Source organism: Scardinius erythrophthalmus (genome assembly GCF_964197995.2).
Source record: "Scardinius erythrophthalmus genome assembly, chromosome: 12".
In the NCBI taxonomy this organism is placed as follows: domain Eukaryota; kingdom Metazoa; phylum Chordata; class Actinopteri; order Cypriniformes; family Leuciscidae; genus Scardinius; species Scardinius erythrophthalmus.
Window position 1 is genome coordinate 11,371,619 of NC_138232.1, and position 26,083 is coordinate 11,397,701.

The window sequence follows — 26,083 nt, forward strand, 5'->3', positions numbered from 1 at the left end:
CCAGGTGTAAACAGCCCCTATTTCTGAGCTGAGCCGGTGATTTTCTGAACTGAAAAAAATTGACTGTATAAATGTCATATAAAGGCGATGAAGAGACAAAAAAAATCACCTCGTTTTTTCAAAAACCAAACAATTAGTATTATTATTATTTGCACATAGGTTCTTTGCTTTTTTGTTCATAATGATAGACTTTGTATGCTGAGATAAGCAAATGTTAAAAAAAAACATACTTTGCTAAAGACATGAAGTTTTGGTGGGTGATTGGCAAACTAGTCAAATAACAGTCTGATCATGCATTGCTAGTGGTGATCAGGTAGGCTTTTGTTTACCTTTGGTCATTGTTGTTTATCCATGATTTCAAATAACAATCCCCCAATGGCTTTTTAATGCAAATCATTAGCCCAAATTATGCAAAGTTACTACTTGAGCACTAGTTAAAGCCCAAATTACGAAAATAACGAATTGAGTTTAAATCATTTGCTGACAGCTTGGTCCCCCCCAGTTAAAAAATTCTATCTGCGCCCCTGCACACACACATACACAGTCTTACTGTATATACTTTCAGAAAAGAAAAAAGGGGAGCATGTGAGGCAGAACGTGATAGGCAGAATGGACAAGGAATAGCTTGAGATCAGAGTGACTTGGGAGAATAAGAAAATACAAAAGAAAAGAGAGAGGAAGGTAAAATGATGAATGTGTCTCTTATTTGGGACAAGGTGTCCGTAACTTTCAGGTACTCCAGAAAACACTCTCACTCTGTTCTGGGTCACATTGTCTCCTGGGGACGTGGAAGCAGGGCAACGTCACCCCTCCCTTTTTCTTCATATCCCTCACACACAGTCTCAATCTGTAATACACTCTTTAATTACTGAGTTGAAGATACTTAATCACAGAATCACATCTCAAAAATTCACTCTCTGTGGACTCAACCTGCCTATCATTGGAAATAAAACTTAGAAACTCAGAGGGGTCTTAATAAAAGTTATAGAGCTAAACATAAACTCTTGGTTCCTCCTCTGAATTAGAATGATTTGCATTGTAAAAAAAAACTACACAAAAACATTTGAATAGAACAGAACTGAATTGAATGGAATGAACCATTTAGGAAATCATATATGCATGACTACCATATTGTCAACGGTGTGATTTCAGCATTGGTCAACCCAATAGAGGTTATAGGTATTATATGCATAACCGCATGAAGGAAGCAAATTTTCACACACAAAAAGAGGAAAAGAAGAAAACACTGAAGTTGAGGCACTAGTGGGGTTTGATAACTCAGTGTGAACACAATGCACTACACTCAAATAATGTTTATTCAAATGATTAAATAACAGTTAATCCATCTGACAAACTACTTATACATTCCTCATAAATATACATTAAGCCCTCATATTGAAGATGACAAAACCTGATATTCCAAGTGAACAGAATGGCAAATTGGACAAAAGGTAAGTAAATTAAACATTGCATCCTCATCAAGTGCAACAAGAATTCCAGCTCTGTTGCTTGCTAGATACTAACTATCGGTCCAAAAATAACTCCCACTGGTTGTCTGTAGATGCCATTGTCCAAAAGACTGATTGAACATAAGATGCTCAAATTCACACCAGTTCCCATCTATAGAAATTGTCCTAATATATTTGAGTGATCTGGGATATTACATAATATATTTCATTGTATAATGAAACTGTTGGTTAAGTTAAGCAACATATCACTAGTTCTCATCTAGATATTCTCATCTAGATGACAGCTGGAAGTGCCATTTATAGTGTGTCCACAGCTCAACGAGGTCTTTGGAAGAAGCATTTGGCATAAAATAAATGTCTGAGTGTGAGCATTTTGTTCCCTTGGCATTCCAAAAATACATGTGTTGCGTCACGTTAGCGTAGGGATGGCTGATTGCGCTCCCAGTCACACTGGGTAGTGATTTTTGAGCATGACGTGCAAATGCATTGCTCTTGAATGATCAATAACAGATTTAATTGCTGGTATGAGAAGACGACACAACGAGGACGACTGATGCTACAGAACTGTAGCTTCTTCCATGGCGTTGACCCACCTAGAACAGAACAGAATTTTCACATTATATAATAGTAGAACTTAACATATATGTTATATTTTTTTGTATGTTTTAGAAAGAAGTCTCTTATGCTAAACAAGGCTGGATTCATTTGATCAAAAATACAGTAAAAACATTAATACTGTGAAATATTATTACAATTTAAAAGTACTGTTTTCTATTTTAATATATATTTTAAAATGTATTTTATTCCTGTGATGGCAAAGCTGAATTTTCAGCATCATTACTCCAGTCTTCAGTCACATGATCCTTCAGAAATCATTATATTGTGCTGATTTGCTGCTCAAGAAACATTTCTTATTATTATCAATGTTGAAAACAGTTGTGCTGCCTAATATTTTTGTGGAAACCATGATATATATATATTTTTAAGTTCAAAAGAACAGCATTTATCTGAAATAGAATTCTTCTGTAACAATATAAATATCTTTACTGTCACTTTTGTTCACTTTTTTTTCAAATTTAATGCTGAAGAAAAGTATTCATTTCTTTAAAAAAATCCTACTGACTCCAAACATTTTAAATGGTAGTACATATAGAAACATTATTCATTTTTATATATCATATACATCTTTATATAAATGTACTGTGAATGTAAAGTTTATGTTTTAACCTCAGCGCAGTGTTACTGTCCTGGGCTCTGAAAGTATAGAAGAGAGTGCTATTGTGGTACAGCTGAAACATGCTGCTTTCCCCTTCAACCTCCGGCCTCACAGAGAAACCCAGCAGGGGAAGGGTCTCACATGCCACCCTCTCCTTATATATGAGAAAAAGACACAATGGAGAGATTTGAAACTGCATGTTGCAAGTTAATGTGTGCAAAAACGTGACTGTGTGCAGTACCTCAGGCTGTGGATATGTGTAGAGAACTTTATCTTTTAGGAGGAACCACAGGCTTCTCCAACTTCTCTTGCTGTTCTTGCACCTCTGCAGCGTTCCACTCATCATGGCCTCAGGCCCTGTCACCTTGGCGACAACACATTAATGTTTCATAGTTCACCCCAAATTCATAGGAAAATAAACAAAAAATAAAGAAAATATTCATTTAAAAATGTACAAAAATATATATAATTATATATTATTTAAATTAAACGTATTCATAGATCTCATTACAAAACTTGTATTAGTGATGATTTGCATGCATTACAGCAGAGTTTTAACAGTGTTATTGCAGTTTTATTTATAATACAGCTAAGATGTATAGGTCATTCTATTTCAGCCTCATATCAATTATTAAAAATGTTTTAAAAGTTTTAGATTGTTAACCATAATAACCCTGTTCCCAAACTGTGAATCCCTGGAGGTTTGTGAGGGCACTGCAGGGGGGTTTGTGAGTTGGTAAAAAGCTAATAATTAAATCGTAAAAATTTAAAATAGCATTATTTTAAAATAAAAACAACTTAACACTTCTTTGTATATATATATATATATTAATATAAACTATAAAGATTTTTGTCATTGCATTATTTTTTATAGCAATTAAACCCCAATCCCTATTCTTATTATGTTAATGCAACTCGTGTATGTGTATATATATATATATATATATATATATATATATATATATATATATATATATATATATATATATATATATAATATATACACACACACAGTGTTTATTTTTTTTAATGATGACATTTAAAATTTTTACGATTTAATTTTACGATATATACTACATATATATATATATATATATATATACATATACATATATACATACACGAGTTGCATTAACATAATAAGAATAGGGATGGGGGTTTAATTGCTATTAAAAATAATGCAATGACAAAAATCTTAATAGTCTTAATATTGAATTTTATTTATGTAGTATACATATATTTGCCCTTTTGATTTTTGGGTGAAATTAAAGGGTATAATTAATTATGTGAGTCATCTTCAAGAGCTGCAAGGCAAAGGGTCATAAGTGCAAATCCCTTTTAATAGCACTTATACTCCTTGGGCTCCAAACTCAAGACACACTGCATTAAATATGTTCTTAGCAGACACTTTCTTACTAAAGTGACTTACTACATGACAAATGACAACTAAGAGCATCATAACCATGCCAATTATACAATAGATGTGAAAAATGTCTTGTAATCAAACAATTTAGATTTATTACATTAGATCAGTGTGAAAAATGATCTTGTTTGAGAGTGCAAACAAATATTTTGGTATTATTTCGATATAGATATGAATCCAGAGGTTATGAGATACCTGGTTGAAAGATAAATGGCCTTTGCGGCTCTTCCACAGACTTGAAGGATGAATGTTTTGGAAGACAGCAGAGAGCGGTCGACTGGAGCTCTCTGTTATTGCGGCGACATCTTTCAAACAGATGCACACACATATGAGAGTCAAGCATAACTAGGTTTAATTGATAAAACTATTTGAAATTAAATCAAAGATATTGCGGTTGTACCATTCTTACGCAGTTCAGTGTAACAATAATCACACACTTTGGCACGTCTGTTCTTCATGTATTTGAGGGGGAATTTGTTCCTGCAACAATCTCTGCAAACAACCTACAAGTAAGATAAGATAGGAAAACCAGAATCAACAGAGCTTGTAAGTGGTACTCTATGTAAGTATGGGTAACACTTTATTCCAATGGTCCACTTTAGACATTCTACTAACTATAAGTAGCATTGCAACAACATAGCAACATAGCATTGCATCTACATGTCAACCAACTCTCATTAGAGTATTAATAGACTGTAGTAGACTGTTAGGTTAGGGTTCAAGTAAGTAGAATATGTTGACATGTAGTTGCAAAGTTACTTATAGTTAGTAGAATGTTTGTTGGGGGAGCATCAAAATAAAGTGTCAGCAGATATTAAGCAGAAAGTCTACTAATACTCTAATGAGAGTTAGTTGACATGTAGATGCAAAGTTACTTACAGTTTTTAAAGCAGACCATCGAAATAAAGTTCAACCTAAGTATCTCTGTATGCATTTGTACCTTGCCACAGGCATGGCAGTGATGTCGTCTGTTTGTGAGGCTGAAATGTGTGGGACAGTTCATGCAAACGGTCACCTGGGAAACAGACAACAGGGGAGGAGCGTTCTCACCGAGACACATCTCTGGACTCTCCACTAACTAAAACATAAGACAAATTCAAAACAGGAAACAAAATGTCAACTCTTTCAGGTGTCACGTTGACATTTTTTCATACTGTCTATAAAGGTTCCTCACCTCAAAACAGTCCACTACGTCTCCTGATGCTGGGCCAAGATCCACCAATGTCCGATTCAGTGTAACAAACCAACTGTCCCGTTCGATGCAGGAGCTGCACACGGGAACACATGCATCAGTCATGCTGAACACATACACATGCATGCTTGGGTGAGTGAGTGCGTGTATTTCACTTGCCTGGCAGACAAAGTGATGCTTATATCTTTCACTTCTATCTTCAGTGCACTCTGAGCGTTCTCTATAGGTGGCTTGCTGACCTGAAAGACAAGAAGAGTGAGAAAGGTTTAATAATTATAATTCACTCCCTGTCTGTGGTTCAGATCATTTATGGAGCTCAAAAGGAAAAATAAATTGGAAATTAAGATTCTATAAGAGGAAAGGCCAAAATGAGAGAAGGAAAATATAAACACAAATAAAACATATATAGGAACTTTTTTTAAACGGATAAGAAAAGCAAACTATAATATGATGAAGAGAACGATCTGCCATGTTTTATGCATTTTAATTTAAGTTTATTGTCTTTTTTTATGCATTTTTTCCTCATTCTTTTAGTTCTGTATTCTCATCTTGTTTTCTTTTAAGCATTTTTTATCATTATTCTTTTAGACCTTTAGATTCTTTTAGACTATGTTCTTCTACTATTTATACTTGTCACATTCCCAGCTCAAAGATGATGAAGGCAGAATAAGTATTTCCCAATAACAGCTAGATTTATTCAACACAACGACAGAACATAACAGCATGCTACGCACAAACATTACCAAACAACAACTGAATGAAAAGGAGGAACCTAAATACACAGTGGTGATGAGACAATGACAAACAGATGTGATGATTAATGAGTGTCCATGACAACTAACGACTGGTGGGAAACTAGGAACAATGGAAAAATAGGAAACAGGTGACTGACGAATGCAAACTAAAAGTCCATGAAAACGAAACTAAACACACAGATCGTGACAATACTATTATATAATAAAAATTATACATAGTGCTATAAGGTACTATTTAAATAATGCTTTACATACATACTTATAGTCAGTGTTATTTTGGTACTATTTATATGCTATTGTAGTATTTATTAATATTTTGAATAAGCTTTTATTTATTTAATTGTGAGTTAAGTTTTAGTCATTTTGAAAATAATTTATTTCTGTTTAGGTTTAATTTGTTTATATTTCAGTTTTACTTTATTAATTGTATTAATCTTATTTTGTTTCAATTAGTTGCCAAGGCAACATTTCCAATCGTCACAAATTTTCAAGTTTTAATCTAGCAAGTTTTTATTTTCATATAATATTTATATTTCAGCTCCATTTCAATTTATGAAAAATATTTTCTAACAGTTTTAGTTAAAAATAACAACACTGCTTAAAAATAACAACACTGCTTATAATTAGCATCTTGGGCACTAAAAATGCTGCATTAGTGTTATGCCTATACTTTTTTTTTTTATGGAAAAAAGATTTCCAAAAACCATTATGCAAGAATAAACAGTAGAAGTTTCCATAATTGTGAACATTCATACCTCCATCCCTGCCAGTGGTAATCTGTTGATGAGTCTGAATTTGCCATCTTGCTGAGGATATGTGTAAAGCATTACGTCATTCATCTGAAAATGTAAAATGTTAAGGCTTAGAAATATAACTTACACAACATACATGTAACATACAAGCACAACTAATTACTTGATCATTTTGTTATTTGCATACCACAACAGTTAATATGAGTTGGTCGCAGTAACAAATTTTCACCACAAGACAGCACTATGAGGTCGGTTTTGGTCAGTGACTACACAGGCAGTGTGTTTGTATTAAGGCAGCTGGTTTCAGACCAGCTTCCAAGGTATGATAACATAGTAATCTAGAACAAATTCAAACGTGCATTCAAGTTGTGATATAACAAAGCGAATAATCACTTACTGTATTTCTCTGTGATATAGAACCATTAGGCATTAATTACTCAGTCTGACACCATTTTTATTCTTTCCAACAAATACCAAATCATGTGCACAGGATTGTTGGTTATCATAGGCAGTAAAGAAAATAACTAAGCACAACCAAATTTCATCTTTGTAGACAGGATGTTGTGCAAACATTGGACTCAGATGTGCCTTCTTACCATCAGATTCTGTCTGATAAGGCAGCATATTTTGTCTTCTGAAATGTTAATCAATGGTGCATAAGAAACTACGATATGCCACAGACTGTCTCCTACATCAAGTAATAAAACATGAGGGATATTCAAGTTCATCACTCTGGGGGCCACATGCCCGTCTCATTGCACAACTGTCCGTCTGGATTAAAAGCCTAGAGTATTTCTGACAGCCCATCTCACGTCCATCCTGTCACCCTATGTTCTGTTATCTTAACAGATCGCTCTGTCCCCGTTCCCACAGACTTATTCTGGGGTGAGAGCAGCGCGGCAAAAACAATAGCACATTTAGACATAAACACACACAGAACAACATCCTGCCAGGAAACTCTAAAAACAAGTAAAATAGCTCACAAATACAAAGGAGAGACACTAGAGACTAAGCAGAGAGAAAGCAACCATGTGTCTTGTGTGCTCAACACTCACAATCTCATCTCAGCAAACAAAAGTGATATATAAAACCAAATGACTGAGAAGATTTTCAGTTGTAGTTGCAAAAATATTTGAATAATTGATAATCACGTTGCAAAAATATTGTGGGTAAATCAAATCAAATCGCATACCAAGAAAAGGTGACGTGGCTGCTTGCACTTTCTGCTGACCTTCATCAGGGTGCCCTCTTTCACAAACACCTATGGCAAAGATACAGATAGACAACCTTACTCACCATTACTGAATAATTGTGTTTTTTTAATCTGAAACAATTTCATAAACCAACTAAATTTGATAGGATAAGAGGTTTAAGGTGTTATGTGATCAGTAAGCCATTGAATTTCTCACTCTCCCAGGCTGTAGGAGATCTGTCAAACCCAGAACGCTGTGTTCAATGTGGACCAAACGCAGGAGATCTGCCTGACAGAGAGAAAAAAACATGGTCAATTCCCTTACATGTCACAGTGGCGTCATATACACATACAGACTTGGTTCCACATATATTTATATAACTTTATTTAGACTCTCTGCAAGCACATTAGGCCAACACACACATACTCACTCCATTTTTAAGGCTGTCATTGGCATGATAAGCTACATCTGAGACCACAACCAAAGCACCTAAGGGGCAAGAGAGTAATAGGTAGAGATGTAATATTTTAATACATTGGCATTTTCAAACTATGCAAATATTGTATATTATTTCATTATATTAATAGATATTAATAGAACACACACACACACACACACACACACACACACACACACACACATAGGTTTCCATGTTTTATGGGGACTTTCCATAGACATAATGATACTGTCCAAACTGTATATTCTATCCCTACACCTAAACCTACCCATCACAGAAAACTGCATTTTTACATTTTCATAAAAACATCATTCTGTATGATTTATCCTCATGGGGACCACAAAAAAGAAAAAAAAAAGAAAAAGTGAGACCATTTTTATATATACCATACACAGATCACACACACACACACACACACACACACACACACACACACACACACACACACACACACACACATATATATATATATGTTAGATGTGATTACTGTGATTAGTGCTGGAGATGCCATATACAACTTTTATTGTAAATAGAATTGGATATATATTGCATTTATTTTAATTACCTTTATTCAATAATTATTGAAAATATGAAATTATTTTCTAAAACTGCATATGCAATAATTACACAATCAATATAAAAATGTTTAAAATAAATTTATATTAAGCATAGTACGCCACACTGCAGAACATAACAGTACACATCCCTTACCAACAGATACTCTATTTTAGCAGCACCTCATAAATAAATGATCATCATATATAAATAATGCAGAAAGGCTTGTTTAAGAAGATTAATGAAATTGCACGATGGGGTCAAAGGTCATTTGTCTTTTGTGAAACTATCTTGAAGATCTGAGATTTGCAGTTGCTTAAGTAAATCAATTATACACACTGAGAGACAAGACCAAAGGTTTCCATTGTGATTACAAACATGCCAAGATAAGAATCAAACGTCAATTTCTTAAAATTGATGAAAACTAAATTAGGGAACAAAATGGCTTCCTGAGTAATTTGAGTAATGCATTTTACCTTGTGTATTTTCAAACTCTCTGCAGTCTGGTGAGAGGTTATTCAGGTAGTCTGTTTTAAAGCAATAAGAAACGTTAAAGAATACCGAAGAACATAAAAATCACACAAAAATCATAAATTAGTAGTTAAAACATTAGGGATGTTTATCACAGAAACAAACATATTTGGACGTCACCTGTTAGCAACATACGGTACTGTAGTATGCGCACAATGACCTGCAGGAACTGCTTTTTCAGGGTCACTGCATCTAGTAGCTGAGATATAAAACACACGCTATGAAATATGCAAATACATGCCATCCGAGTAACTAAGCACAATAAATAAACATTCACATGTAACCATACAATACAAAACACACCGTACAGTTTTAACAGCTGCACTAAACAATTGTGGCTGGTTGATGGATATGCCTAATAAGCCTAGATTTGATTCTGTTGAAAAAAATTCCTTACTGTGCTTTGTATGTGTTCCAGATAATTCAATTTTTCATCATAATGACTGATGTAAGAAGAGAAAATGGAAAACTCTGTCTTCTTTGCCAGGATGATTTCAGCAATACCTTGATTCTGATCCCTGATGAATGGAGTGAAATATGAAACAGATGAAATGATGACAGATGGACATCATTTGGGGATGATAAACTGTTGAAGGTACCATCTGCACATGCTTGGGTGAGAGCGTCTTACCATTCTTTTAAGCGGGTCTCCAGTAAAGTGTGGATATTTTTGTGGAGAGTACAAATATCAGGTACCTCTGTCCACACTGTCATCAGCCTCTCATCGGCTTCAACTGACTATTGTGTGAAGTGAGAAAAAATAAAAGGAAGGGTATTTCGGTATTTTGAAGATGCACTCTATCACTATTTTTCAGATTTTTCATAATCACATTAACATATTTCCACCTGAAAACCACAGGCAAACGTCATTAATGAATATATGAATGACTCACCTCACAGAGAAGTTGTAAAGTCTTAACATGCCTTGAATGAAGAAAAAAGAGGCATGTTGATAATAATATTGTATTTTTATGCAATTGTTTTTCAATGATGAAAATAATTTGTACCGCTCCACTAGTAAACTTGAGATGTTGTTTTCATGACTTACTGGGCCTCACTATCCAGAAGCTCTTTGGCACAGTAGAAAGCCCTGGAGCAGTTGACAGTCTGAAAAAAAAAAAAAAAAAAAGACAGCTGAGTTACAATAAATTGAAACAAATGCATGCAAGACACATAGAAACACTCATAATAAGCTCACCAGTTTGTCAAATCCCTTTGTCTTTTTCTCTTGTGAACTAGTTACACCAACAGACACACCTACTGTTCCATCTGGCCTCACATTAGGAGAACAGAAAGTGTAGAGGCTAAATAACAGAAAAGGTAAAATCATTACACGAGTCAAAAAGTGTTTTTTTTTTTTTTTTACGGACAATAAATTTTACTGACAAAAACATAATCATAGATCAGATGCTTGTCTAAAAAATGGTCTTTTACTTATCTGGAACTGCAAGACTTTAAATTCTTAAAAATACAATTTTAATAATAAATTGTAATATGTACAAACTAAGGGATTTATTCATTCACATGATGTAAAAAAAAACAAAAATGTACAGTAGGTTATTGTGGACACTGTTAGCATTGTCTTTATGACTGTAAAAATGAAGATATATGATCCAATGTCATGCTAAAGGTCTTAAATGAACAAATGATTGTCACTTGATGTCATGATTCTTAGATAAGGTAAATAATCCTGAAAATATAACCAAAGATTTGCTTAATTATTGTGTTTTGTAACATCTTTTTTATGCATCTTTTGTGTTAAGGGATTAAGGGGGTTTGCCAATTTGTCTAGTAAATTTAGAAAATTAATAAGATTGTATCATTAGATTACCAAAATTGTACCTATCTGTCTCTTGCTCAGATGACTGACTTTTGCCCTGGAAGCCTGGCAGACTGCTCATATCCACATAGCCATCAGTATCATTGGTTGAACTCTGATTTCGTTGACTCTGAATGACTGGTTTCAGGAGGCGAATCTGCACATTCTCATAGTGAGAAGCAGCGTTTTGAACGTTCTCGTATTCCGATGAGTCGGTATTGGGAGATGAAAAAGATCGAGGTTTGGAAAGGGAAAGAGGCTCAAAGAGGGAGCCTGGCTCAATAGAAATGCTGCTAGAAGTCAACTCATTATTAAGAGTGAAGTTTAGTCCTTGTTTTTGTCTATTCTTTTGGATGCGATAGGAAGAAGGGGACACAGGTGGTGTGCAATTTGGAGAGTTCTGCAACTCCAGGCTGCCAATGTCATGCCTGATTAAATCCAAGCGTTTGCATGACGCTTGAGGACTTGACTCAGACGAGGACCTGGAGGAGATTGAGCTATTATCCATCACACTTTTCCGATCTGATTTCCTAAGGAATCGTAACGGCAGAAGGTATCGTTTAAACCCGAAATCAGGCTTCTTGCAAGAAGCAGAGATTTCGTTCGGGAGGGACGGAGAACTTTTTCTGATTGGTCGCTTTGTGATGGATGCAAGTTCAAAAGGGGGTGGAATATCCACTCTTGTAACTTTAGCTAAGGAGAGGGTTCCTTGTGAAAGACACCCTAATGAACCAGTCAATGCAGGCCTGCTATCTTCAAGGAAACACTGATCTGTATAGAAGGAGCGTGGGTGTAGCAAAAGTCGCCCATTTCCTGGTGCAGGGCTAGTCATTAGGTCAACTCTCTTACTGGGGGTTTCCACCGATATAGAGCGAGTCATAAAGTACTTCCTGTTCTGAAGGAAGCCTTTGGCTTGGACTTTTGGCTCTGTCTCTTCATACACATGATCTACTGTGAGTTCTTTTCCTTCAGATATACTCAAGTTGTCACTTGCAACTCCTTTTTCTTCTCCAGTGCTCTCTTCATCTTGATTATGTTGTAAATTTTGGCCTTGGGTTTCAGGTTGCTGTTGAACAAGCGAGAGGGCGCTGATGACATCAAAATTGAATGAGGCAGACATGGATTCATCATGATCAGCCACATATTTGCTACAATAGTTGTGATTTGCATCTGGTACATCATCATCTGAGATAGCCTCAGAGCCTGAAACAATAGTAGAAAAAGGAGAAATTGATAAAGAAGTCTGATCGGACTCATTTACATCTCCACTGTTTGATGAGGGACAGTCTGGAGACTCAATAGCAGCTGAGAGATCCTGAGAAGCACTTTTGACTGACAAATAATTGTTTCCTTTTTTCTCCATTTTCTCTTTTTCCACCTGCATTTCATCATCCTCTTCCTCAATGGAAGTTGAAGACAGATCAGAGCTGTTCAATCCATCCTCAATGGTAAGCATCATAATATCTCCATTGACGTTGTCCTCTGTCTCTGTCATTTCAAGAGGCTCTGTTTGTTCAAAGAGATCACACTCAGAAAGTCCATCTTTGTCTGCTAACGCCTCACCTGCATCACAAATATCAGGGAACATCCCATCTATGTCTTCTTCAAGTGAAAACATTATGCCTGGGATTATACCATCAGGGCAAAATTCTTCAATGAAAGTTCTACTGGTGCATATGTTGTCATACAATATTCTGTCTCTGTGTGTTATGCATCCATGGATACTATGCATGTTATCGCCCACCTCTCTTTTACTGGATGAATCAGAGAGAAGGTCCATTGACTCTTCTTCATCCTCTGACTTAAATGTCTCACTTTCTTCTAAACCTTCCACCAAATCTAAATCTATTCCCTGTGCTAACTCATCGCCGCATCCTAACTCATCCCCCTGTTCCAGAATAACATCCGGTTTTGCCTGATCTGTTTGTACTGTCTTTTCCGTACAATTTTTTTTCTCTGTCTTCCTCTCTTGTGACCCCTCCTGTTTCAGTACTATTTTTCTATGCATTTCCATCATACGCCCTCTTGAATTCGGAGGACTTAAATGTTTGTTGGTGTGGAGTGGAAAGTGCATATGGAAGTTTGAACTGAGATGATGCTGGAGATATTTTCTAGGTTTGGATGCAGTTTTTGGTTTGGGTTATTGATTATCCCAGTTGGTTGACATTGCATCTCGAAGAGAGGCTCAGCCTGGAAGTGTCCTCTGGGGTCCAGGGGGTGGTCTTGCAACACTAAAACACAATGTTTAGTAATAAGTAAATATTAATATTTACTAAAAAAAGATTTTCTAGCTGGACACAAAATATAGAATAATAAGAAATTCATATTTCTATATCAAATTGTATGATATACAGTACACACAACTGTCTTGACATATTACAAGGTGTTAATTTGTATATTATATTTTGCATACACTTTTTATCATGCATTCAGTGTTTATTTCTGTTTTTTTTATATATATATATATATAAGTATTTTTTTTTACCCTTGTCATGGACCCAATCTTTTAATGTAAACTATAAAAATCCATCATAAAAAAATAATTTATTATGATCTACACAAAGAGTAAAATAAACCATTTAAGTTTGCATTGTATATGTTTCAAATTTAATTTTCACTACAAGTTCCATTTTCAAACACAGTTTACTATAATGGAAATTGTATTACTATAATTACTTCTATTGGGCCAAAATTGATCATAGCTTAGGAAACATTCTCATAATAAGATAAATATTAATGTTATGCTCAAAACAGTGCTGTCATTTTGGATTAGCAAATCGTATTTCACACGTGTTCTACTTGAGCATTTACAAATAATTAAATATCTAACCAGTCAGATCAGCTGTAGCCTAACTCCATACAGGATAATACAATGAGACAAATTTCTTGAGAAAATAATATAAAAAAAAATATCGAAAGGTGAGCTACTCTAAACTTGATACTATTTCACATACTTTCAGACATTTCCAACACACATATTCCTCGTTTCCTAAATTACCATAATACTTGGTTTTCGTTACAGAATCGTGTTAAAAACTCACCTGCGGTCATTGACGAAGATCATCTAGCATCTGAGACACGACAATAATGGGTCAAATCCATTTGATAAAGATGAAATCGTAATCCTAGGAGAATTTACACGGGATTATAACACGAGATTATACCTCAACTACTGCGTTCTCTTCGTTTTGCGCTATAGCAGCGCAGGACAGCAGGAGCTCAGCACGAGCGCGCGTGCACACACACTCACGGACGAGACTTCGCCTCGACTTCCTGAGGAAAGGGCGTCAAGACAAAAAGAAAACAGGAGTTTTTAAATAAGGAAAATTATATATATATTTAATATGCACACATATAGAAATTTGACCACCTTGTTCAGGAGCACACAGATCTGAGGAAGGAAAAAATATATTTGTTTCTATATCTCACAATATGAATATAAAACATAAATACTTCAAATAAATATTATAGAGAAAATGTGTTAACTGAGGGCAACATATGGCCTTCAGAGGTTTGCATATAGGAAAAACCTCTCTTATCCTGCATAACCTTCCTTGAACAACATGCTCATGAGCAGGCAATATGTGAAGTATATAATGAGCATATAACCACTTTTGGGGATTTTCTATGAATTTGTCCCTAGCCATTTTGTCCATAACAAGCCTCCATGATGCCCCATGATGAAAAAAAAAAAAAAAAAGACCTGCACAGGATTATAGATTAGAATCTCTCCTCATGTAAATCTCTTATACTGATAAGATCAGTCACAGGTTAAATCCAAATAGTTCAAATGTCAGTTTATTCAGATATCTGCTTGTAACTGCAAAAATGGCTAAGTAAATTAAAGCTAGGACTGAAAAAAGGTCTACAATCATCAGTTTGTAACTGTTAGCTTCAGCTGCAACATCTGAAGTGGCCAATGAGTTGATACAGGAGTAAAACTGGCAGCTGTTATTTTTACATGTATATGATTAATCATAGGAAGTCTTTTCTATAGGCTTAAATAAGGCCATGACCTTTTTCCAACATCTCTACAGAAATATGCTTCCTTCCTCAAACTTCTTTAGCCTGAGTTCAGTCTGGGATAGTGTGAGCATTCAATTCTCCAGGTCAGGAGAATAGTATCCTAATTGAAGAGGTTTTCAAAAAACTACTTTAAACCTAGGACTTGTACCTAACTTTACTTATTTTATTTATGTACTGTAATGTAATTTGAGTACAACATTTATTCAGGTGTCCTTTCTGTTTTTTTTTTTTTTTTTTTAAGTTTGTGTATTTAGATGGGAATATAATGATTAAATCTTCCTGTTTTAATCTTTATTCCAGGATGAAATGTTTTACCCGTTCAGTTGTTCTAGATTGTTGGGACACCATGACAACAAAAGTGTCACAAACTTGGGATAAACTAGAAAAAAGGAAAGTGTATTACTTTGTGTTAAGAGTTGCATGCACAACATAATACACTGGATCACATCATGCATGGCATCCTAATGTCTATGTCTTCCATTCCCTCTATGATATTCATGCATGCTACTTTTGGAATCGCAATGGTGAGTGAACAAAGGTGGACAATATTACTGATATCCTCTTCTCCTCTCCACTCACTGCCCACATAAACAAATATGGTTATAAGGCACATTTCTTATCCTTGATTCATACCACACTCACAAAGGCTCATTACCTTCACACACAGTGTTGAAGTTAGTCATAACCTGAATATGATTCTGGTGTATTCATTCACATTGCAGTCAAAGAAAACGCTGGAAAATGAGGGAGATCTCACTGGCTGTTCGCTAACAGCAAGTAAGCAGTTAGCGAACCTGCTGTAGTAAAACGTTAAGCATAGGCACACACAATCACATAGACGTGCACATAAAGACATGGTGGAGACAAGCACACACTGACACAAAATCACTGTTCATCGTTTGAACAAAGAAGGGAAAAAACACCCTGAACACTCCACCCTTTCCAGTTCAAGCAGGAAATGCTGAGCATGATAAAGTAGGTTGAGTGTTTATCAAGGATTCTGTTTTATCTGAGCATCAGACCTTTTGATCATACATAGCATGAGTTAAGTTTTCATTGCAAATGTGTTTACCAGTCCCTGTTGATATGTGTTGATGCAGGATAACACATAGGTATATTTAATGCATTAGCTCTGACTAGAGCATTATATTTCAAGACAGCAATGATACAACACACAAAAAAAAAGGATATGAGGAAATATCATCTGTTAAGTAAGAAGGAAGGGTGAATTTGTCATTTTATAAAAATGAAATGGTGTGTTAACATATAGTTATTTGCAGCAAGTAATGTGGAGCTCTGCTGAAGCTTTATCGGATTAAAAAGCCAACATATCAATGAAGTGTTAAAAAAGAGTTGCATACATTTTTTATGAACTTACATTTCACGCTGGTAAAATCCCTGTAGGTCACTATCTTTGGAAAGTACCGTTCTTAGAAGCAGTTTAACAATTTTTTCAAGAAAAAAAATCTTGAAGGTTAAAGTAACCTTTTTATTGGTCAGCCCTCAAAGGTCATATCTCTATATCACAATAAGACATATGCAGGGTTTTTTTAACGTTTATTTAAAGATTTATTTAATAAGAAAGATAATTGTGCAGAAGCAATTTAAAATCAATTTGAATATATAAAATTATTAACCAAACAAATATCAAACCCTGGAAATCAAAGCATGTTGAAAAGATCACTGAGAAGGACTGTTTCATCATCATCCTCAGGCCCAAAATTAAAACTCCATCCTTCATAAGCAGGTTGTTCACCCATAAAAAAGTCATCATCCATCTGGAGCGTATGAAGTAGCTCCTCTAGACTAAAATGCTGAAAACCCCTTTTACTATGAAACGCTTCTTTATTGATGAAGGGATTGGTGCCCATGTCCTCATTCTGATCTTTCTTGAACTTTCTCTCTCTGCCATGATCAGGGTTAGTTAGATGGTCCATTTGATCATAGACTCGCCTCTTCTCTTTGTCAGACAGCACCTCATAGGCTAAAGAAAAAAATAGAACAAAATTATTAATAAAAAACTTCAGTTTGGTAGTGAATAAATGTATTTTAGGATGTACACTTGTCATCCACACACACCCTGAGCAATGTGTGTGAAGGTCTGCTGTGCATTTGAGCTTTGGCTCTTATCAGGATGGTGTTTAAGGGCCAGCTTGTGAAATGCTTTCTTGATCTCCCTTGAAGATGCAGAGCGAGGAACTCCAAGAACTGAGTAATAGTCACTCACACAAATACAGGCACACACACATAACAGAAGCACCATGCATACATGCTCTGACGCCATCATTCACCTGAAGATCAAATGAGAATAATAAACAAACCTATACACATATACTGTTCAAACATTGGCCACAAAACATATTTAATGTACCAGCAGAAAACAAACATCTATAATGATATCTATCAAACAAAGTGACATCTGTTAACAAATTATGGCAAGTAATTTTTCCTCATAAGTAATGTAAAAAATGTTTTCCATATGTGCAATTACGTTTAACTTTAAAAAAAAAAGTTTTTTTTTTTTTTTTTTTTTTTTAAATCAATCCACTCATCAAGGTGTCCTAGCACAGGGGTTCCCAAACCTATCCATGCCAAGGCCCCCAAAATACCACTAGGTTCTGGCCAAGGCCCCCTTTACGGCACATGTAGAAATAAATAAATAAAACATCTAGGTGAACATCAGATTATGTGATGGTGTTTGATGCCAGCCAATCAGAAAGATTATAGAGATGCACCGATGACAATTTTCAAGGCAGATTCCGATTTTTCATTTAGTTTGACCTGCCGATACAGATTTTAGCCGATTCTGATTTCATTTTATATATATATATATATATATATATATATAGAAAATAAATGTGATATATATATATACAGTACCAGTCAAAAGTTTGGAAACATTACTATTTTTAATGTTTTTGAAAGAAGTCTCTTATGCTCATCAAACCTGCAGTAAAAAAAAAAAAAAAAAAAAAAAAATTAAAAAAACAGTAATATTATGAAATATTATTACAATTTTAAATAATGGTTCTCTTTTTTAATATACTTTAAAATGTAATTTATTTTTGTGATGCAAAGCTGAATCTTCATCAGCAAGTACTCCAGTCTTTGGTGTCTTATGATCCTTCAGAAATCATTCTAATATGATGATTTATGATCAATGTTGGAAACAGTTGTGCTGCTTAATATTTTTTTTATAACTTGAGATACTTTTTTCAGGATTATTTGATGAATAAAAAGTTAAAAAGAACTGTATTTATTTAGAATAGAAATCTTTTGTAACAATATACACTACCGTTCAAAAGTTTGGGAACAATAACTATTTTTTTTTTTTTTAAGAAATTAGTACTTTATTTCAACAAGGATGCGTTAAATTGATAAAAGGTGATGGTAACGATTTATATTGTTAGAAATGTTTTTATTTTGAATAAATGCTGTTTTTATGAATAAATGCTGTTAACGTTTTACTCATCAATGAATCCTGAAAAAAGTATTCCAAAAAAATATATTAAACAGCACAACTGTTTCCATCATTGATAATAACTGAGTATCAAATCATCATATTAGAATGATTTCTGAAGGATCATAAGACACCAAAGACTGGAGTACTTGCTGATGAAAATTCAGCTTTGCATCACAAAAATAAATTACATTTTAAAATATATCAAAAAAGAGAACCACTATTTTAAATTGTAATAATATTTCATAATATTACTGTTTTTTTTAACAGCAGGCTTGATGAGCGTATAAGAGACTTCTTTTAAAAACATTAAAAATAGTAAAACACCAAAAACAAGTTTAAATTGGTAAATTTTCTATAAATATTTTTGTCTTCATTTTCTTTTCTCACATAGCCTACTCCAGTGCTTGTTAAAACACACTATACATGCATATTATGTGCATTTTAGGTACTTTTTGTGTGAAATCATATTTATTTTGTCCATCAAAGTGTGCTTTCACTTTAATTGAGAGTAAGCAGCGCAGCAAAAATAGACTCGGCGTCGAAACCCTCCGCTTCACTGCTGCTCACGCGACGCTCCTGCTTGACGCTCACGCGCTGCTCCTGCTCGCGGTGTGAATGCACTCACTGAACATGCACGCCGGAAAAAATTCGTGCTGCTCACGCGCCGCTCGTGGTCTGAAACGGCCGTAATTCACAAGGTTTCCTACATGTGCGTTCTGTGTGCATGTGTGATGCTGATGTCCCGCGATGTTATTCATGCGGCGCCAGAGTGCATTTGAATCGGCATATGTCAGACTGAAAATCACGTGAAAATCGGCCAATTCTGGTCACTAGCCGATCAATCAGTTCATCTCTAAAAGATTAGCATTAAAAGTATAATGTTCAGATAGGCTATGCAACAAATTATTATAATGTTATTTCATAACAATACTCATATTAACAAATATTTATTTTTTTAACGTTTTTTAACTTTTTTTTTTCGCTTTTTTCCCCCACTTTGAAAACCCCTGTCCTAGCAGAGTAATCACAGGTGTAGTTCATCACATTAACTATGGACATGCTCCAATAAGTCTGAAAACCAGAAAGTCTCAAAAAGAGCTTATTTTAAACAGCATTGCTATTTTATTAGGTATAATTTAAAAACTTTTTTTGTAGTTTTGCTAGTATTGGTATTGTGGTGGGTTTTTATCTTTCTTGGGGAAAATGATAATGATGCACACAATTACAATACAATGGAATTCACACTTTTCTAGTGTCCAAAAACACTTGGGCCCACTAAGGTTTCATAAGAAATAAATTCATACATTTCAGCAAACTTACCAAAGTAGGCCTATATTACACCCGGAACATTCCCTGAAAAAAATAGTAAAGTAAAGTTTTTACTTATCACGATCAATAAACGCGGAATTTCAATCAATGCTGACCCAGCGTTTCGAAACGTTATTGCGCTCTTTTAGTGGTATTTCCTCGTGAACGAATTAGTGTGAACAATTTCAAAAGATTCGACTCACTAAGATGATTCAAAAGATTCACTATGCCATAACATCCATTCACGTGAGGGCGCTGTGTTTTTGCCCGCCTGTCTCTTCACGGTAGTGCTGCTTCTTGAGAGCGGATTGTAAACACACGGCTATGGCTGCTGAGAGGGGCGGAGGCGACAACGACGACGTTAACGACGAAATGGGGAACCAACTACAGCTCCTGCCAGGTGCGTATTCCTATTTGTGTCCTATTAAACACGGAGTTTTATCAGAGTCGAAATCATGCCATCTTAATGTCCTCCTCAAAACTTGCAGGGAGATTTTTACAGACATTTCCAGATCCGCAGCAGTCGCCGTGTGTGACAGCTGACAGGTTTTCTTTACAAACTGAAAGTGTCTGCGTATACCTGTTATTTAGAACACACACTATTTGCACTTGTGTGCAAAGGTATTTTTGTATTTAAGGAATTTAAAATGGATGCAACAATATTTCAAATGTTGTACGCATTTTGTTGTTTTATTGTGTTGTCAGCGAACAGTTGTTATTCATTGCATTATGATTATGTACCTATATGAGATATGTGCTGATATTGCTTGATATTTGCTGTTTGCTTAATAGTGACTTCATGTTTGCCCGTTGTCCTCAGATGACTCGTTGTAATGTAGTAGTTGACTAAATGAAAGTATGAGTCATGAGTGAAAATGGAGTAAATAATAAGAGGAATTATATTCCACTTCTAATCTTTCTATTTCTTTTTTTATAGAAAATGAAGAGGAAGATGAGGATATCATGGAGACTGAGGATCGAGATGGTGAGGATGCAGAAAAGCCAAGTATTATAAACTTTGACACGAGTCTGCCAACTTCACACGCTGTGAGTGTCATCTGTCATCAGTACTTTTAAACACTAATAAGATTAAAATCATTTTTAGGATATAGCTCTTTCACTCATTTGAATTCATTAGCATGCACGTTTATGGATGATTTTTTGCTGTAAAAGAAATCTCAATTTATAGAAATAATGTAACCAAGTCATCAATAGTTTTTTATTTTATTTTGCATGTTCGTCTTCATTTGTGTGTGTATTGTGAAGTATCTGGGCTTAGACATGGAGGAGTTTCACGGCCGTACCCTGCATGATGAGGACAGTGTGCAGAATCTGCCGGTTCTTCCCCACGTCGCCCTCATTCTGATCCCAGGTCAGACGCTGCCCTTGCAGCTTTTTCGACCACAGGAGGTCAGCATGTTCCGCAACCTCATAAGCCAAGACCGCACGTTTGCCGTGCTTGCACAAAGGTATTAACAGACACAAGATGTAGGATAATAACTACTCCACATTAATGATCACGTACCTTTGATTCCTCTTCAAAGACATTATTTAAGCAGGTTGCAGTAGAGGGTTTGCAGGTGTATTGATATTTCTTACATTTGTACATGTGTGTCATAGTTTGACCAGGTTTCTTTTTCTCTCAGTCCTGATACGAGTGGAGCAGAGACAAAGGCAGAGTTTGGGACGACGGCAGAGATCTATGCATTTCGTGAGGAACAGGAGTACGGCATCGAGACAGTGAAGATCAAAGCTATTGGACGGCAGCGCTTCAGAGTGCATGAAATTCGCACACAAGCAGATGGGTAGGGGTATTCACATGCTTTCAATGGGTACAATGCTGTTTTTCATTGAATTCAGTTATGTACACATTAAAAAAAAAAAAAAACTATATATTTCGTAGGATTCGTCAGGCTAAAGTACAGATTTTACCGGAAAGGATTCTGCCAGACCCTTTATGTGCACTGCAATTCCTGCCCCGCTTGCATACATGCACTCCACAGACCAAATGCTCACAAACAACACCACTGCAGGACCGGTGCAGCCAGACCCATAGACAGGTAACTGACATGCAGGTAAACGCACATCACTTTAGACCACTTTAGGAAACATCCAAGGGGGTCACAGGATGAAATTTATAATTATTATAAATACAATTATTATTGTTGTTGTTGTAGTTGTTATTATATTAAAACATCTAACTATCATCTAACTTAATTAAAATGCTAAAAAACATACACTCAAGATCAAAATTGAATTTTTTTTCCACCTCAATAACTAGTTTTTATTAAAGAACATATATATATATATATATATATATAATTGGACTAGTTATTCTACTATATATATATTTATATTGAATTGGACTAGTTATTCTACTTTATCATTGTTTACATAGCTTACATGTCACTTTCCCTCTCACTTTCTTTCATAGAAAAAGCTCCAGTGTGCTGGTATGACCTCATGGCCTCCCTGGGTGTATGCCCTCTATGACTCTGTGAGTTTGATCTCTTATTATTAATTTGATTATATCATAAACAAAAGATTTTACACTATACATTATAAAGTCTTAAAGGTGCATTTTTTGTCACTTAAACCATTTTACCTTTTAGAAATAAGAGAGAACCTATTTACTTATTGTAAATATTATTTAACTTTTATTCTTATTATTTATTTAGATTGTAAATACATTGATCCGTTTCTAAAAGGTACAATCTCAGCAAACTAGCATCATCATTTAGATAATATTGACAACATTTTAGCACTGATGGTCATGTATGTGCTTCTCTCCAGAAAACTCTCATGATCAGAGTAAAGAAACAACTCCATGAATGGGATGAAAACCTCAACGACGAGTCCCTGCCTACAAATCCAACAGGTACACACTGAGTACGAGCACACAGACACTTTCAGGCTTACAAACACAGTCAAGTAGTTAGAAAATCTCTCTCTCTCTCTCTGCAGATTTCTCATACAGGGTGGCCGCATGTCTACCAATAGATGATGCTCTACGACTTCAGCTACTGAAGATTGGCAGTGCCATCCAGAGACTGCGCTGTGAGTTGGACATCATGGACAGGGTGTGTATGTGTATAGTTGCCTTTGTCTGTTAATCTTCATATATGTCTTTCTATTTGTCTAGGAGTTTGTTTTATGCATTGTAAAATGCAGGAAAAGATCAAGTTCATATTTTTTTGTCTCTTTACAGTGCACCTCTCTCTGCTGTAAACAGTGTCAGGATACAGAGATAACCAGCAAGAATGAGATCTTCAGGTCAGACAATGACTTTTTTTTTTTATGAAAATGCTGAGAACTGAATTTGACAGTGTAGTTATATATAATATATTGTTTGGCAATTGAGGAGAATTAAAGGGAAAGATTACTAAAAATATATATTTTATCATCAAGGCACCAAAGCCCTTCAAGCACCAATGAGGAAAATAAGGCGCCCTAAAAGTTCCATGAAAGTGGTCGTATGAACGATTCATCCATGCATATCTTTATTTATTTAAAAAAAAATATTTAGACATTTCCATTGTCAGAACGTGATCTTCTGGTGAAACAACTGACTTCTCTCTGGTGACGTACATCTGACTTCTCCAGTAATTTAGTCTACTTAAAGTCCCGGTGAACTGGAAGTTGCAACCGACTTTACTTCTGTGTTGTGACGTATTTCCAAGTGAAACGGAATATTGAATAGAGGGCGGGGTTTTACTTTAGCGCACCTCCTCTCCATCCCTCGCTCATAGCAGACTGACGGTTGGAGGGGAATGGTTAAGGATATTCAATCAAAGCCATCAAACTGACGTCATCGGAGAAGCAACGCCATTTCAGATCGGAAGCAAATTTTTAGATTTTGATTTGAAATTATTATTTTTCTATTATTATTGACAAACAAATTATTTTCTGTGTATTAACTTGCATGGATTAATTATCCACCACAAGGTTAACATAGTAAATAAGGTACATTTTTATTTCATGACGACTTTGAACCCTGCACCTTTCTTACAATCAACTGCAAGCTCGCTGTCAGATCTGCCTCCATCAGATCTACAACTGATGAATAGAATCAAGTCCCCTCCCTACATTTTTTTTATTCGAATGCACATTACAACATGGAAGAAACAATGTGTCGCTCCTTCTGTTTTATTGCAACTTTAATATTCAAAGTCCTCTGAAGCCATATGATAGCTTTAGTTGGGGAAAAGATCAAAGTCTACATTGTAAAGTCATTATTTCCCTGTTGAACTTTTCAATGTCTTGAGGCTTATCAAATGATGACAGACTTGACATTTTTGGGTGATCTTCTCCTTTAAGATGGAAATGAAAACAGTTACTCATGCAACACTCCTCTGTCTTTAGTCTGTCTCTGTATGGGCCAATGGCAGCATATGTGAATCCACATGGTTATGTTCATGAGACACTTACGGTCTACAAGGCCAACAACCTCAACTTGATTGGACGGCCTTCCACACTGCATAGTTGGTTTCCAGGGTGAGATTTAATGCTTTTGTGTGTTCAATAATGTGTTTTTGATCACTTGAATTATGATTAGCCATTGTCACATCAAATTTGATGAATTCCTTTTCTTAGGTATGCGTGGACAATTGCTCAGTGCAGAACCTGCGGCTCTCATATAGGCTGGAAGTTCTCAGCAGTAAAAAAGGATCTGAGTCCACCTCGGTTCTGGGGTTTGACTCGTTCTGCCCTGTTACCGACAATCCCACAAGGCGAGGAGGGTGTCAAGGGGTCACGCTTGCTGTGCCTGTGATGTGATCTGACGATTACTTGTGACCTTTAACCCAACAGCTCACAAGCATATGCTCCCCGAGGGGTCTCCTCTATCACCCCAAAAACATGAGACTCCAAACCACACCTAGAGAGAAAGAGAGAAAGTGTGTTTGTGAGTTTATATGTGTAGATGTGTGCATGAACAGGGAGAGGAAAGAAAAAGGGGACAGTGATGCATAAGATACAGAAGTAGAAAGTTGTTGCCTTCACACACCTTGTGCTGTGTAAATTACAGGCTGATACGTGCAATATCACACCAGATGAGCTCTTTAAGATTACAGTCTGTTGTAATGCACTTAATTTACAGTCTTTTCTTCATCATTACTGACTAGATGACAGTTATTGATGCTCTTTAAGCAAGATCTTGTTTGGATGTTCATGAAATAAGTACCGTGTTAAAATAGGGACAAATCTCTAACACCATCTCATTTAGTCTGACAAAAAGTCTTTCATGCCCACATTTATTGACATAATCAATCATCATGTAGAATACCTCAATCAATGTATTGTTCTTGGACATCTAAGCTTCTTCAAAACAAGATCTAAACTGCTTAAATAATTCTCCACATGCTGTCTCATGTGCTTGCTTTGAGTACTTGGCACACAACACCTGGCTAAAATTTGCAGATTGTGAAGAATAAAGGAAATATCAGGGAGTTACCCTTTGTTATTCTCAGTATCTCAGTTTCTCTGTTTTGCTTTTTCCTTTGTCATTTGATTATTTGGAGACCGTTTAATTAAATGATGGTTTGATGTATATTTTGAGTTGAGAGCCAAAAACAGATGTGTGTTTCCAGGATCGAAGTAGCGTGTAACAAACTACTGTCTCCACTGAGAACGTCCTAAAAATATAAAGATTCTGTTCACATGTTCATTAAATGGAGTGCAAAATACACTTTATACAGACAATCGGCACACGTGTGTATTCTCCACCGGTTACATAAAAAAAACACTGACTTGCATATCTGTAATGTTCAAGACATAAAATACTGTTCAGTACGAATAAATTCTCACCAATAAACCGCTTCTGAAAAGTCAGTGTGTTTCATCTTTAATGAAATTTTGGTTACACTACAATTTGTAGAAACAAACAGAGCCATAGTTTGATCACAGTCTGAACACATTTGTAGACA

General features: G+C 35.4%; 3 protein-coding genes across 4 annotated transcripts; 1 reads left to right on the forward strand and 2 right to left on the reverse strand.

The window, feature by feature from the left end:
• Window positions 1–1,264: 1,264 nt before the first annotated feature.
• On the reverse strand, window positions 1,265–14,606 carry fgd5b (FYVE, RhoGEF and PH domain containing 5b). Its single transcript, XM_081379862.1, has 21 exons — window positions 14,404–14,606; window positions 11,386–13,593; window positions 10,742–10,847; window positions 10,592–10,650; window positions 10,437–10,467; window positions 10,175–10,281; window positions 9,941–10,061; window positions 9,664–9,742; window positions 9,489–9,539; window positions 8,431–8,489; window positions 8,217–8,288; window positions 8,000–8,068; window positions 6,811–6,894; window positions 5,460–5,539; window positions 5,283–5,376; window positions 5,049–5,186; window positions 4,509–4,611; window positions 4,304–4,413; window positions 2,927–3,049; window positions 2,697–2,839; window positions 1,265–2,062 (listed from the first exon to the last, which is right to left on the reverse strand). Exons 2-21 carry the CDS (start codon window positions 13,434–13,436, stop codon window positions 2,026–2,028), a joined length of 3,717 nt encoding a protein of 1,238 aa, XP_081235988.1. The 5' UTR covers window positions 13,437–13,593; window positions 14,404–14,606; the 3' UTR covers window positions 1,265–2,025.
• A 2,443-nt stretch (window positions 14,607–17,049) lies between these two features.
• On the reverse strand, window positions 17,050–20,308 carry LOC308699134 (uncharacterized protein; the record flags this gene model as incomplete). Its single annotated transcript, XM_081379722.1, has 3 exons — window positions 20,172–20,308; window positions 17,468–17,679; window positions 17,050–17,372 (listed from the first exon to the last, which is right to left on the reverse strand). Exons 2-3 carry the CDS (start codon window positions 17,673–17,675, stop codon window positions 17,050–17,052), a joined length of 531 nt encoding a protein of 176 aa, XP_081235848.1. The 5' UTR covers window positions 17,676–17,679; window positions 20,172–20,308.
• crbn (cereblon) lies at window positions 19,869–25,987 on the forward strand. 2 transcript variants are annotated; one of them, XM_081379904.1, is made up of 12 exons: window positions 19,869–19,980; window positions 20,448–20,559; window positions 21,097–21,206; window positions 21,426–21,628; window positions 21,806–21,964; window positions 22,063–22,219; window positions 22,594–22,656; window positions 22,953–23,037; window positions 23,124–23,239; window positions 23,368–23,432; window positions 24,522–24,653; window positions 24,753–25,987. In XM_081379904.1, the coding sequence occupies exons 2-12, from the start codon at window positions 20,484–20,486 to the stop codon at window positions 24,928–24,930; spliced, it is 1,344 nt and encodes a 447-aa protein (XP_081236030.1). In that variant the 5' UTR covers window positions 19,869–19,980; window positions 20,448–20,483; the 3' UTR covers window positions 24,931–25,987. The 2 variants fall into 2 exon arrangements, with proteins under 2 accessions (XP_081236030.1, XP_081236029.1); XM_081379903.1 differs by lacking the exon at window positions 19,869–19,980 and having other exon boundaries at window positions 20,214–20,559.
• The last annotated feature ends 96 nt before the right edge of the window (window positions 25,988–26,083 follow it).

Bases quoted from the DNA above. Each gene is read 5' to 3' on its own strand.
- fgd5b (XM_081379862.1), bottom strand. From the start codon at position 13,436: ATGCACTTTCCACTCCACACCAACAAACATTTAAGTCCTCCGAATTCA. The intron at 9,743-9,940 runs GTAAGGAATTTT...TTTATATCTCAG, and splicing joins TGGAACACATACAAAGCACA to CTACTAGATGCAGTGACCCT. The intron at 4,612-5,048 runs GTACAAATGCAT...TCTTACTTGTAG, and splicing joins ACTGCCATGCCTGTGGCAAG to GTTGTTTGCAGAGATTGTTG.
- crbn (XM_081379904.1), top strand. From the start codon at position 20,484: ATGGCTGCTGAGAGGGGCGGAGGCGACAACGACGACGTTAACGACGAA. The intron at 21,629-21,805 runs GTATTAACAGAC...TTTTTCTCTCAG, and splicing joins TTTGCCGTGCTTGCACAAAG to TCCTGATACGAGTGGAGCAG. The intron at 21,965-22,062 runs GTAGGGGTATTC...TATATTTCGTAG, and splicing joins ATTCGCACACAAGCAGATGG to GATTCGTCAGGCTAAAGTAC.